Source organism: Chrysemys picta, chromosome 3 (genome assembly GCF_011386835.1).
Source record: "Chrysemys picta bellii isolate R12L10 chromosome 3, ASM1138683v2, whole genome shotgun sequence".
NCBI lineage: Eukaryota > Metazoa > Chordata > Testudines > Emydidae > Chrysemys > Chrysemys picta.
In genome coordinates this window covers 175666793-175681904 of record NC_088793.1, presented here as the reverse complement: position 1 = coordinate 175681904, position 15112 = coordinate 175666793, and the positions used below count along the sequence as shown (strand labels likewise).

Genomic DNA, 15112 nt, shown 5'->3' with positions numbered 1-15112 from the left:
AGCTTTAACATTTTATGCATCACAGAGCATGGTCCAAATCCTAGAGTCCTGAATGAGTTTTCACTTGTCTTTTTCTCAGACAAAACTGCCATTTGCTTCAATAGAAGTTTTGCCTAAGGAAGGCTGAGTTAAAAAGCGAGAAAGGACTTCAACATTGTGAGTAACTAGTGTGTGGGATTAAAAACATCCTGTATTAGTCAGACTACTCCCCATTTCTCTTATCTTTGAGCGCAGGCACCTTAAAAGTACATATCTGCCCTTCCATGTCTTTTGGAGGAGAGCAGTATCTCACTCCACCAACAGTTGAGTGATGGATGCTGCTACCGCCCCCTCCAAGAATTGATCATTCCACTAACGCTACAAGACATGTGTGGATCTGAGATCACAATCTTTTACAAGAATCTACATAGAATTCAAAATGGGTATATAAACTCACTTACATAAGCCACAAAGGGTGTTTCCCCATGTCCAAAAGTAGATTACTCCGTACAGCTACGTGCTTGCCAAAAATGGCACTTAGTCAAGTAAACATGTGTAGAAGGCCAGTCCATTGCTCTTTACTCTGACTGAAGTCAGCAGGAGTTGCATCTGGGTATGCAGTTTAGGATCAAGCTCTAAATGTTCAATGTGCTGAATTAGGGGTATCCCACATTCTAAAATTCTTGGGTAAAAAGAAATATCTGAAGGAAAAAGACATACATATACCTTGAGTTTTTTCCAATTACATTTTGGTTCAATCAAGTTTATAGATTTCTCTATACTCCTGGTTCACGTACTAAAGCCCATCGGCCAATAGCTCAGCTTTACAAATTGATACCTCTTTAGTCTTTTCACACTAATTTAGTTACACTACACTCAGAACACTTTTCTGAAGATTCACCTGTTTTAAAACCACTCAGACAATTTTTACAACATAGAAAAAGACATTTAAAAAGGAAAAGGGTTGATATTTGTGTTCTAAAATATGGTCTCTCTTTGTATTCATTTTAAAGGAAACTTCACTTTAACTGATTGTGGGCTCCTTCTCTAGTCTGGCTGACCGGTGTTCAATCCAATACTGGAGGAGAGAAAGGACTTTAAACTACCTTTAAATGTCCTGATTCTGGGGCCATCCTGGCACTAGTCCCCTCCCCACAGTAAGGTCTATCTTGTGCTGTCTTCCCACAGCCCCAAAGAGCTGTTGCTGCAGCAAGAGATCAGCTGAGTGCAGGGACATCTTGGCTATATCCTTGTTCCCTCCTTCAGCAGTCTACGTCAGCTGAAGCTATGTCTATACTACAGAGACTATACCAACATATATCCACCAGTATAGTTATGCCAGCATAGCCCTGTAGTATAGATGCAGCCTACATGCACAGAAAGGGTTTTCTGTCAGTGTAAGACCACCACCACCTCCCTTAATGAAGTTAGCGATGTTGACAGAAGTATTCTTCCATTGGCATGAATAAATCTACACTAAGGGTTTGGTCAGCATAGCTAGGTGGGTCGGGGTTGTGGGTTTTCTTCACACCCATGACCAACATAGCTATGCTGATACAACTTTTCAATATAGACCAGGCCTGCATTTCCTGCTGCAGAAAGTGCCTGGGAAAGCCAGGTTTATGGATCATTCGTACTGCCTGAGTGATGCAGTGGGGATGCCCTGGAGCACCTGGCTTTGCATCTATCGACCAACAGTGCAGAAAATGTCTAACAATCGATAGCAAAACATGTGTTTGCATTACAAACACTTTAAAATATTATGCCAGATGTGGCCAAATAGTGTTTTCTGTTAGGTTTCTGTGACACTTTCCAAAATGTTACTGATGACACCTAGACTCTAATCAAAATAGCAGGGATCTCTAGTTTGAAATCCCTGCATTCAAAAGACCAGTCACTTTTGAATGACTTTAGACAGGTATTCATGAAGAGCTACCTTGTTCTCATATTAATCTGTAAATATTTGTATTATTTAAAATTAATAAGGTTAACCCAGAATGCTGCAAGAAGTCATCTGTAGGCAGAATGCACTTATCGATGTTAATGATACCATGACAACCAGATAATCTGGATCTATGGAATAGATGACAATATGAAATGATTTGAACAAAATCTCATAATTGTGATGACCAATTTAATTCTAGTAGGCATTCCAGCAGACATTTAATAGAAAGTTTATACAAGATCATGTAAAGTCTGTAAACTAGAATAAATGTACCATTAATGTACCGGGTACATTTACAAACATACTGAAACAGGTATATTGTAAGCTTCATTATTTGGCCTTTTAAAATCACGCCAGGAATTGAGATATCAAAGAATTTGAATAGCAATTTGTCAAGGAATTTTAGAAAAAGGAATCATAGTAAAATTCATATCAGGTGTGTGCCCCATTTTTAACACAAATTACCTGACAGCTTATTATGTGCAAAGCTAAACGTTTTTAATAGTGTAAAATTGTGGTCTGACATGTAAGCTGCTACAAAATGCATGTCCAAAAGTTAGATAGAAATAAACCCAGGTTATGCTGACTGGGAGACATTAGCTGAATACATTTTCTAAATTTAATCTACAGCTCTGAACCAAACAAAGCTCTATGATAACAATTTCCTTCAACTGCAGTGCAAAATTTAAAAACTTCAACATACACATTTTAACCACAGGCAATCATTTACATTCTGGAAAAAAGTTTATATGGGAGCATTAAACACTGGTAGAATCAAAGGAATATAATCCTCTTTTAAAGCAAATATTTAAAGTTACCCGGAATACATTTTCAAAGCAACGTACAGGGATTTAGCTGTGTGACTCCTGTTAATAACAATGGATGTTTCAGAGTGCTTTGAAAGTGTACTCACGGATTAATATTTTGGTATGAAAAAAAACCTTTCTGCTAATGTAGTTTTTTATTTGTATCTCTATTTATTATACAAATCAGACTAACAAAAATATGCATCTCCAAGATGCATTAAATTGGAGTTTTCATCTTGGCTATTAGTTTTCTTTTCATGATCTTCCTATTCCATAGTTTAAACTGAGCTTTAACTAAAAAAAGAGAATCAGACACAAAAATATTCAGTAATAAAGTAACAAGTCATATCCCAGTGCAACATATATCCCCCTTACAGTTCCATATGAAAAGCACATACAACTGAAGAATTGTCCACTCCACTCTACTGCACTCACACTTGACAATAACAAGTTCTTTGCTCTTTTAAAAACACTGAATTAAAAGCCGTCCGATTTAAATTTAAATAATCAGTCTGCCCATTTCTCTCTCTCCTCTTCTGCTAGCCTTGAGAATGTTCTGCCATATAATAAATTTGCCAAAAGCACTAAATAAAGTCTAATCCAGAAAAAATGAAGGAGACTTTCAAAATTAAGTGCATGAAACCCATTGGCTTTCAATGGGGATTAGGCACTTAATTGCCATTTGTGCCTTTTGAAAATCTTTCCCTACAGACCTTAAAATATGTAAACTCTTTATTTACATTTCCTACAGAATTTAAAAGGAAATGGTAACCATTCTAGAAGTTTTTTGAACCATCCTAATTTAATAAAGAATTTTCTATCTTCTATGGGTTTCTATAGAATGGTTCAAAAACCCTGATGTAGCTTTCTGTATTCTCTATAAAATTCTGTAGGTGTTTAGAGTAATTTCTATAGAAACCTGTTACATTTCTGTAGAACCATTGTTAGCTTTCTCTGTTGAATTCCACAGGATTTTTCCACATTAGACCCTCATGTTTCCATTTAAGTGCACAATATGTCTTACGTTGCCAAGAAATAAAAAATTGGTTTCACCAGTTTTGCCTGCAGCATAAGTTGTCATTACATGATCATAAGGGCACTACCCCTACTCTGGAGGGTATAAATGAAGATAAGAAAATAATGGCAACAATCCCTTCTTTTTAAATTATGGGTTTGTTTCAGATATATGATACTACAAATTTTAGGACCATTAGGACCAAACTTCTAAGTGTGTTTGGTGTTTTTAATTTATTTTACAATGTATACATTTTCCTCTCTCTTCCAGGAAGGCACAGATATACTAAAATAAGATGTAAAATAAACAAAGCGAGCACAAATATCTTTTCTTAGTTAGTTATTACCAACTAACATGTTGGTTTAAGCCAGCCTTCTTCCATAAGACTAAACCATGGGTGGGCAAACTTTTTGGCCCGAGGGCCACATCTGGGTATGGAAATTGTATGGCGGGCCATAAATGTTCACGAAATTGGGGGTTGAGGTGCAGGCTCCAGCTGTGGGTGCGGGTTCTGGGGTGGGGCCAGAAATTAGGAGTTCAGGGTGCGGGAGGGGGCTCTGGGCTGGGGTAGGGGGTTGGGATGCAGTGGGGTGGGTCCTGGGGTGGGGCTGGGGATGAGAGGTTGGCAGTGCAGGAGGGTGCTCTGGGCTAGGACCAAGGGGTTCGGAGGGTGGGAGGGGGATCAGGGCTGGGGTAGGGGGTTGGGACGTGGGAGGGGGTCAAGGGTGCAGGCTCTGGGCGGTGCTTACCTCAAGCAGCTCCCAGAAGCAGCGACATGTCCCCCCTCCGGCTCCTACGTAGAGGCGCAGCCAGGCAGCTCTGCACGCTGCCCTGTCTGCAGGCGCTTGAGGCAGGGGCAGCATGCAGAGCCCCCGGCTGCCCCTACATGTAGGAGCTGGAGGGGGGACATGCTGCTGCTTCTGGGAGCCATGCAGAGTGGGGCAAGCCCCTGTCCCCTCTCCCTGGCTGGAGTGCCAGAGCGGGACAAGCCCCAAACCCCACTCCCCAGAGGGAGCTCGAGGTCTGGATTAAAACATCTGGAGGGTCAGATGCAGCCCCCGGGCCGTAGTTTGCCCACCCCTGGACTAAACCCTAGAGTCCCCATCGTCACAACACATTTACATTGTGCTAATACTTACTGGCTGAGAAGTCCAAACTGCAATCATTTACATCCCTTTCAGAGACTACTTACATGCACGTTTGCAGGATCAGGCCTTTAAAATCAACTGGGCAGTGACCAGACCAAGTGCACAGTTACACAAGAAGCAAGGAAATATTATGCAAGACCACAGGAAGTTAGAGGAGACAGTATTCTGGGCAGACCTGGCAAGAAGTCTGTGTGAACTTCAGCTAACAAGCAAACTTAGGTCATTGGCGCCAAATTCAGCAGAGAGCATTCCCAATGCTGCAAAGGATAACACTGCACATGTTTTTGCCAGTAGGCTACACTCCAGGACATCATGTACCTGATGGGATACAGATAAACTCAGGTTTTTGTGTGTTTTTTGCTAAGTCTTAATTTATTTTTAAAATGTGGAGAGTATTTTCATTCAATATTTGTTAGAAATAGCTGAAGGCTTGTTTTCATGGCTGTCCTAACAGACCACTACTACTGCTCCTATAATTTTAGCTACAGTAAGTGGCCGACAAAGGAAACCTTTTGGCAATAGCTCAATTCTTTTTTTTTTTTTGCCCCCACGTCTCTCTCTAGGTATACTCTGCTTAAAAATTATTTCCTTTGTAAGAACCAAATCCTCCAGGAAAAACATCAGATGAAGTCCATGTGAGTTTTGCTTGAATAAGGACTGCAGGATTTGGTCCCAATCCTGCAAATGTTCATTACCTGTAGTACAATGAAGGAAAGATATTTTCTTCTTTGTTAATGGTTTATCTTTAAAACATTGATGACAAAGTGTTTGAGGTGGGAAGCTCCATTTTGATTTGCACACGTGGCCAAATAAAAACACTGCATACTAAAGTGTCACACAGAACAAAACAATTGTGACATGAACAGTCTATTGGAATTCTCAGTAGACTCCATTTTATATTTCCAACCACCATCTAAACAACAATAGCTCTCTCCCTCTGGCAAACACACAATGAAATACACACAAACAACAGCACTGCCATGAAGAGAAGATTCTGAGAATTATGTTACTTGAGTAGTAGATCTGGATCGTCACCCTTGCGCAAAGTCGATTAAAACTGTTTCCATCATGACCGTTGTTTAAATAAGGTAAATATCAAACATACACAGATCCTAACCATACATTGCCGTCTGTAGTACACTCATAAAGAGGTTCCCATAACCTACCACTTTTGCAAACTCAATTAAACCAGCAATACAGAAAAGTGAAAATGGCATTGGTTACAGTGCCTACATTGTTACACTGGTGTAACAATAACCATGAATCATGAACATGACCACAAATCACAAACGAATACAACTGGACCACTCCAACCAAAAATATCCCTCTCCAAACAAGGATTAATTGTTTTGTGCCAAGAATCAGATTCCCCGGATGTCATGTCCACTGTCACTCTGGGAACTTCTGGATCCACAACTGTAGTTGTTGAGAAAATAATTTCCTATTCCAAATGAAGACCACAATTCCATTTCAAAATGAAGACTCAGCTTTGATGGGACCACTATGTTTTAAAGTTAAGCATGTACTGCAGTACCTGATAACGGTCACAGTGCTAAACACCTTCCAGGATTCACTCTTAATATTCCAGCTAAGAAAATCAATTAGCTTTCATCTATACATGATGGCCATGCTGTTTTCTCCCACTAGGAATAGCCTTCCACTCAAAATGAAAGGGTAACAAATCATCACAATCACACAAGAGAGAGTAGAGACATGCTTCCAGTTCAAATATCTTCTCCCATTTGTTCAAAAGATCAAAGCTCCAGAACACTGAAGATCCTCCTGAAATGCCAAAAAACAAGGAAAAGTACTTTACCCACATCCACTTCTAGCAGATGCCAAATGGCAAGATGAGCCAAGTGCAAATGATACTCAATGATGATACTATCACTGTTGTATAAGGATCAAACTGGAAACTCCTCTATGGCTGCTTGATCTTCTATTTAAATGATTACGCTTTTTTAAAATCATTGGGTGTTAGGTATCAAGCCAGCTGAAATCACTGCATAGTCATAATTTATATGGTTCATTCTTAGCTGTAATTTGGCACAAACTAGAATACACCTGCCACCAAAGACTAAAATTCTTTACTTTCTCTTTGGGGAAAATGTATCTTATTTGTTTCCAAATACTCAAATTTATATCACTAAGTGGCAGCCTTTTGTTTTCTCTTCAAATAATATATCTTATTCAATAGCCTCACTTTAAAAATTGCAGCAATTCTTGGCACCAGAGCAAGTGGAATGCTTTTTTTTTTTAAGGCCACGCATGACGCATTAAAATAGATTTGTCCACAAAGTGTTTTCTCCTTAAACTTTGATAAATTAAAATCCACTTCCTGCACAAGTAACAATATAAAAACAGATATTTGCTCTGCATTCCTTATACCTTACATAGCATTTAAAAATTTTGTTTGCTTAAACCACCAGTAAATAGGAGACTGAACACAAGTGGAATCATTGCTAAATTACCGTTTGAGGGGGATAAGTTATACTTAATCTAAATTTACATGGGGCTTTCTTTAGTATTGCATCTATTATTTAGGCCCCAATCTTACAAACAGTTATGCAACTGTTTAACTTTACACATCGGTTCATATTGACTACAGTGCAAATATTCACATCTAAAGTTAAGCAGATGCGTAACTGTCTGTAAGATTGGGGTGGTTAGTTTGTAAGCTTTTGGGCCAGGGACCATCTTTCTGCTATATGTCTTTTGTCATGGGCAAGGGAGAAATTTTCCATGCCCCTAAATGGAGAGCAGCCTGTGGCTTTAACTGCTCAGTTGCTCCCAAGTAACTCAGCAGTGGGAGCTGTTATGCAGATTGTCCTAATCCAGCTTCACAAGAAGGGGGGTGCTTCTTACTCCCCACCCCCATCCCTGCACCTAACTCCATGTTATGTCTAGTTACAATCTAGCCCCAAATGGCCAATTTCTAGTTCCCAATCTCACACAACAGCAAGGGAAGGGCTATGTATATGAGAGGTTTGCTTCTTCTCCTTGTCCCTACCTGTTGAGGGGATTAATGTGAAAGGAGTGAGCAAGGTTAAGAATCTTGATATCACTTTTGATCATGTCTTTTCATACAAAGTTCCAGGAGTTCAGACATGGCATGAAAGTGCTTTTTTCTGCTGAACAATTTGCACCAGATTTTCAAACTAATTATTATTTGTACTACTATGCTATGTACACATAGGAAGAAAATCACTACCACAGAGATCTATTATTATTATTTATAAGAACAGCCATATTGGATCAGACCAATGGTCCATCTAGCACAGTATCCTGTCATCCAACTATTGCCAATGCCAGATGCTTCAGAAAAGTGGTTCTCAACCTTTCCAGACTACTGTACCCCTTTCAGGAGTCTGATTTGTCTTAGAGACCCCAAAATTTCACCTCACTTAAAAATTACTTGCTTACAAAAATCAGACAAAAACACACAAGTGTCACAGGACACTGTTGTTGAAAAATTGATTACTTTCTCATTTTGTCTGTATGAAATTTAGTTTGTACTGACTTTTCTAAGGCTTTTTGTGTATCCTGTTGTAAAATTACGCAAATATCTAGATGAGTTGATGTACCCCTGGAAGACTTCTGTGTACTCCTACCCCTAGTTGAGAACCACTGCTTCAGAGGGAATGAACAGAACAGGTAATTATCAAGTGATCCATTCCCTGTTGCCGATTCCCAGCTTCTGACAAACAGAGGCTAAGGACACTTCAGAACATGATTTTGCTTCTCTGCCCGTCCTGGCTAATAGCCATTGATGGACCTATCCTCCATGAACTTATCTAGTTCTTTTTTTGAAGTGTGTTACAGTCTTGCCCTTCACAACATCCTCTGGCAAAGAGTTCTACAAATTGACTGTGTGCTGTGTGAAAAAAATACTTTTGTTCATTTTAAACCTGCTGCCTATTCATTTCATTTGGTGACCCCCTAATTTAGGGGTCAGCAACCTGCGGCACGCGTGCCAAAGGCAGCACGTGAGCTGATTTTTAGTGGCACTCTGCTGCCAGCCGGGATCCCGGCCACCAGCCTTGCTCAGCCCGCTGCCGGCCTGGATGGACGGAATCCTGGGCCAGCAGTGGGCCCGGCAGCCGGGACCCCAGCTGGCAGGGGCTAGCGGACAGAACCCCAGACCGGCAGCAGGCTGAGTGGCTCAGCCCGCTGCCAATCTGGGGTTCCGTCTGCCACCTCCACTGCCAGTCTGGGGTACAACAACTCATCTAGATATTTGCCTAGTCCGTCAGCCCCTGTAAATGTAAAATGTATTACTGGCATGCAAAACCTTAAATTACAGTAAATAAATGAAGACTTGGCACATCACTTTTCAAAGATTGCCCACCCCTGCCCTAGTTCTTGTGTTATGGAAAGGAGTAAATAACACTTCTTTATTTACCTTCTCCACACCCATGATGATTTTATGGACCTCTATTAAATCTCCCCTTAGTCATCTCTTTTCCAAGCTGAAAAGTCCCAGTCTTATTAATCTCTCCTCACATGGAAGCTGTTCCATACCCCTAAACATTTTTGTTGTCCTTTTCTATACCTTTTCCAAATCCGATATACCTTTTTTGAGATGGAGCAATCAGATCTGCACGCAGTATTCAAGATGTGGACATAACATGGATTTATATAGAGGCAATATGATATTTTCTGTATTATTATTTATCCCTTTCCTAATGATTCCTAACATTGTTAGCTTTTTTGACTGCCGCTGCACAGTGAGTGGATGTTCTCAGAGAACTATCCATAATGACTCCAAGATCTCTTTCTTGAGTGGTAAGAACTAATTTAGAAGCCAACATTTTATACATATATAGTTGGGATTATATTTTCCAATGGATATTACTTTGCATTTATCAACATTGAATTTCAATTGCCATTTTGTTGACCAATCACCCAGTTTTGTGAGATATCTTTGTAACTCTTTGCAGTCTGCTTGGACTTAACAATATTGAGTAGTTTTGTATCATCTGCAAATTTAGCTACCTCACTGTTTATCCCCTTTTCCAGATCATTTATCAGTATGTTGAGCCGTACTGGTCCCAGTAACGACCCCAGGGGGATACTACTATGGGGAGGGGGGAGGGATAGCTCAGTGTTTGAGCATTAGCCTGCTAAACCCAGGGTTGTGAGTTCAGCCCTTGAGGGGGGCCATTTAGGGATCTGGGACAAAAATCTATCTGGGGGATTGGTCCTGCTTTGAGCAGGGGGTTGGACTAGATGACCTCCTGAGGTCCCTTCCAATCCTGGTATTGGTATGATTTACCTCTCTCCATTCTGAAAACTGACCATTTACTCCTATCCTGTTTCCTATCTTTTAAACAGTTACTGATCCATGACAGGACCTTCCCTCTTATCCCATGACAGCTTACCTTGCTTAAGAGTCTTTGGTGAGGGACTTTGTAAAAGGCTTTCTGAAAATCTAAGTACACTATATCCACTGGATCCCCCTTGTCCACATACTTGTTGACCCCCCTCAAAGAATTCTAGTAGATTGGTCAGGCACGATTTCCATTTACAAAAACAATGGTGACTCTTCCCAACTAATCGTGTTCATCTATTTGCTGATAATTCTGTTCTTTACTATAGTTTCAACCGATTTGCATGATACTGAAGTAGGCTCTGGAGCCTTTTTTAAACATTGGCGTCACATTAGCTATCCTCTAGTCATGTAGTGCAGAGGTTGAGTTAAATGATAGGTTACATACCACAGTCAGTAGTTCTGCAATTTCACATGAGTTCCTTCAGAACTCTTGGGTGAATAGCATCTGGTCCAGGTAACTTATTACTTTTTAATTTGTCAATCTGTTCCAAAACCTCTTCTAAGGACACCTCAATCTGGCACAGTTCCTCAGATTTGTCCTCTAAAAAAATGGCTCAGGTTTGGGAATGTACCTGACATCCTCACCATTCTGCCTAGAGGCCTCAACTAAAACCCCTTGAAACAGAATGATATTTCCTGCACAGCTATTTAAAACTGCACTGACCTTTCCATGTATATTGCCCTGGCTTTAGTTCAAATCCCTCTCATTGCTTCAGGTACATTTGGGGCTGCTCATCTACCTGTCCTGTGATTAAATATTATATAACAACAACAATGGGTTTGTCATCTCAAAGATATGTTCATTGTTTTCTGATCTCTTGCCATTTCCCTTGCTAAATGTCTCCTAAATTGCTCAAAGTCCCTAATCTGTACATTGATCCTAAATTCCCTCTAAACTGGGTTGCAGCAGGGAGAGATTCCTCTCCCCCAGCCATGGACCCAACCCAGGCCAGCCACAGACCCACCATGGCTGTGGGAGAGGCGCCCCTCCTCCGGCCCCAACCCAGCCCTAACCTGAACTCTGCCATGGCCATGGGAGAGATGAACCTCCCCCAGCCACAACCCAGCCCCAGCCTGGCTGCAGCCATGGGAGAGGTGCCTCTCCTGCAGTCCCAGGCCTGGAGCTGCTGAAGTGGGGAAAGGCACCCCTCCCCCCCAGCCCAGGTGCTGCTGCAGAGAAAGAGAGCTGAGGGGAGTCCTCTCTCCCCACCGTAGCCCCGGGGCAGCCTACACCCCAAACCCCTCATCCCCAGCCCCAACCCAGAGTCTGCACCCCCAGCTGGAGCCCTCACATACACACCCGCACCTCAACCCGCTGCCCCAGCCCAGAGCCCCTTCCCACACTCCGAACACCTTGGCCCCACCCCCACCACATGAATTTTGTTATGTGCATCAATATGGAGGTGATGTGTGACACATCACCTCCATATTGGTGCGCATAACAAAATTTATTTCGCACATGGGTGGGAAAAATTAGAGGAAACACTGCATTGATCTTATAACATAAGAGCCAAATTCATAGGAGATGCAAATGGTGGTGGAAATTAGTTATAAGTAGGTGTAATTTATACATCAAGGGATAGCAGGAAGTGGTATAGTAGGAAAAACAATTATTGAGATAGCATAAGAAGGCAGTAAGGTAACATAGGCCTCACTATTTTATTTGGCCTTCTTGTTAATTATTCTTATTTAGGAGTCCCAATCAAAGTACAGATTTCATTGTGCTGGGCAGAGCAAGTCCCTACTAAAAATTTTTCAATTTAAATAGATATGACAAAGGGTGGAAGTGATGATGTATTACTACCTCCTTTTACAAATGGAAAACTGAGGCACAAAGCAATTAACTAAATTTCCAGAGATCACACAGGAAGTTGGTGGCAGCACCAGAAACCGAACTCAGATTTCCTGACTCCCTATCCAGACCCTTAACCAGGGTTCTTCCTCTTTACAAAAGTTTAGATGCTTTTCCTGCCATATTCACTCCCTTTTAATCCCTCAACAAGTAATTTACACCAGAAGTTACATCACCTCTGAACTTGGCCGTTGAGTATTTAATTCCAAACACCTGACTGTAATTTAAGAAAGTTCAATGGATGATGCCTGTTCTTGATAAGGGATAATTTTAGCTCTAGGAAGTGCAAACCCTCCCTAGTTCCATTTGCGCCAAACCCCCCACCATAAAGACCTTTCCTGAAGAGCCAGCCTTCTGGCTGTGGTAAATCTGGCTGTTTCTAGAGCCTGTCAGAGTTTATCTTGTATCAGTCAAAGGGGTTGCCAGAAACAGATCTTGGTGTACTCCTTTCATAGTGCTTCCAGCACTGAGCCAGTGTCAGAGCAAAGAACTGAGTTCAGAGTTGAAATTCACAAAATGACATCCTCAGCTTGCAGATCCTCATTTTGACATGGCTCTGGATTGGCTGGTTACATGGTTAATAAACAATGTTTTTCTATGGGTAATAATGAGTGTTTCTAAACAGCGGTATTAAGTTTCCCTGCAAACATCTGCACCTGCTTATATTCCACTTTCAGAAAAAGAGAATACCCTATTTACATAGGCATGTACTGACCTGAATCATTTGTAGAATATATAGCTCTACTATGTAAAAACCTGTGGCAATGTTAAGACAACTTGATAGAAGAAAAGATGTTTTCGTAGAAATATCCCTCTGGTTAGTAATGGCAATAACATATCCTTCAAATCACTTTGAGAGGAAAATACAACTGTAAGAAAATAAAGTCTTCAGTTATAACAACGTTATTACAGCTGTAGCACTGAAGAGTTCATCAGGGGCTGAACAAAGCTGCCAGAGAGAGGTTCTGCTGTCAGACTGAAAACAGTGATCCAGCAACTTTGGGTTAGCATTTTAAGAGCACGGGTTTAAGTTGTCAAAATCAGTGTCAGGTGAGAAAGATGCTGTGTCAAAATCAACCACCAACATTTTCTTAACTGCAGGAATCACATTGTCCCACTAGAGCCAGATGTTGCCTTCAGTGCGACCACAAAAAGAGGATCTCCTCCATGCATGGAGCTCACCCATCCTATGTGGAGGGGTCAGCTGCCTCCACTGACTTTCCCCAAACTGCATTTGTTTAGAATTGGCTTCAGAGAAGGGTGGGAAGTGGCTGGGTTAGGCCACCTGGAGATTCCCTGGGAAAAGCAGCACAGTCCTTTTTCCATGGATCCTCCTTTATGGCAGGGATCTTCATTAAAAGGGGGAATCCTAAGGGCAGCCAGAACCAGAGGTAATCAGGGGCACAAGGCCTTCATGCTGATGACCCTCCCTTCCTGGGAATTAGGGGGGTTTAGTGGCAGACTTTACAGTTCATTCCTGTAGGGCAGGGGGGAGGGAGAGAGGAAACCCCACCCTCCCAACAGAACAATGTGGAAGAAGCTCTCCAAGAAAATTCTAGCAGAGTTTTTCCTCCCCCACAAGAGAGACAATCTAGCCCTTAGTAAAATCCATGAGTCATTCAAATACACTGGCCATAGTGGTCATCAATTTTTTCATTCCAATAAAAGTACTGCTTAAAAATTCATGGCACAAAATAGCCCTGATATCCAAAGCCTGGAGTCCTTTACTCAGAACTTACCCAAGCAAAGCTTCTATTACCCAAATAAGTTCTGAATTCAGGACTTCACCCTACAAGTCTTTGTAACATTTTACTAATCAGAAGATTATTTACAAAGCCATTCTTGCTCCTATTGAATTCAGCGGGAGCAGCAGCAAGCCAGTACTGTATGTAGTTATCTCATGGGCTCCAATAAGTGGAATTATATCCTCTATGAGACTGACAATGATCAAGAACGCTATTGTACAATAATAGTATATAAAATCTAACTAGACGCAGCAGCCTCATACACTGTGCCACAGAAAATGCTTTAGAGTGTGAAGCAAGTTGCAGTTAGAATTAAAATTATTGTGATGGCTTAAGTTTGATCTGTAAGCAATAGCACATTTTCCATTATATATAAAGCCAGTCAAATTACTGTATTTTAATGTCACATCAAAGATCTTCAAAGTACTGTGACAATAAGCAGAGTTGATAATGTCAAGAATTCACTCATACAGAGGGTAATATAATTGTGAATGCACAGGCCTTGGAGATTCACTGATAATAACTGGAGTGTTATAACAAGACTGATATTTAAAGGATTGGTCTGTGGTTTATCATACAAATGCATTGTTAAATGCAAGTGAAAATGAACTGAGTGTTACTCAGAGTTTAAGTGCAGAGATTAAGTGCAGTGACTATGCTACCATTTATTGTGTCTATTATGTACCTCTGGTGAAATAAAATACAGGGAATCTTGTTCCATTACATTTATAAAAGCTCCTTCATAACCACTAACATGTGACCTTCATACTTCTCTGTCTTAATACTAAGCAAACATTTGTTGTGCAAGTGCACAAATGTGTGTTCTAAAGGTGAACTACAGTATACCGACTATAGAAGTGCTATTAAACCCATTCATATCAAAATTCTCATGACCATCAAGTGATTTTTCACTGTGTGCACACAAAAATTTAATTAATTAAAGGCTCCAAGAACATAAAATTGCAAGGGCTTTATGCTGCAGGAAAATGAGCTTAATAATGCACATTGTTTTTCATGAAATACTGTAGATTATTTCATGTAGTACTGTAGATTATTTCACATATTTGTAAATTACAGTGTACTATGTACAAGAAAACCTATTTTAGAGGACTGACAAAAATTGGTTACTTAAAGAAAGTGGTCTCCTAAATAAATAGCGGATACCAGATGTACTAAGTATATTTGTGGATACTATTGTACTAGGTTTCCTATGGCAGTAACTTACTTAGGAAAGGTAGCCATTTATATAAGTACACCTCTACCCCGATATAACGCGACCCAATATAACAC

The 15112-nt window shown here is 40.7% G+C and overlaps 1 protein-coding gene across 12 annotated transcripts in view; it reads right to left on the bottom strand.

Annotated features, from left to right (window-relative positions):
• Positions 1-15112, bottom strand: part of EPAS1 (endothelial PAS domain protein 1) — a 153847-nt gene that overhangs the window by 123792 nt on the left and 14943 nt on the right. For 2 of the 12 annotated variants that reach the window (XM_065590687.1, XM_065590684.1), the window contains exon 2: positions 441-680. The exons of 5 other annotated variants lie outside the window; for them this stretch is intronic. In XM_065590687.1, the coding sequence (XP_065446759.1) occupies positions 441-466 (26 nt within the window). In that variant the 5' untranslated portion in view covers positions 467-680. Of the gene's footprint in view, positions 1-440; positions 681-4884; positions 4993-12792; positions 12947-15112 lie in introns of those variants that run through there. 5 more of the 12 variants (XM_065590689.1, XM_065590690.1, XM_065590686.1 and 2 more) reach the window with 4 other exon arrangements.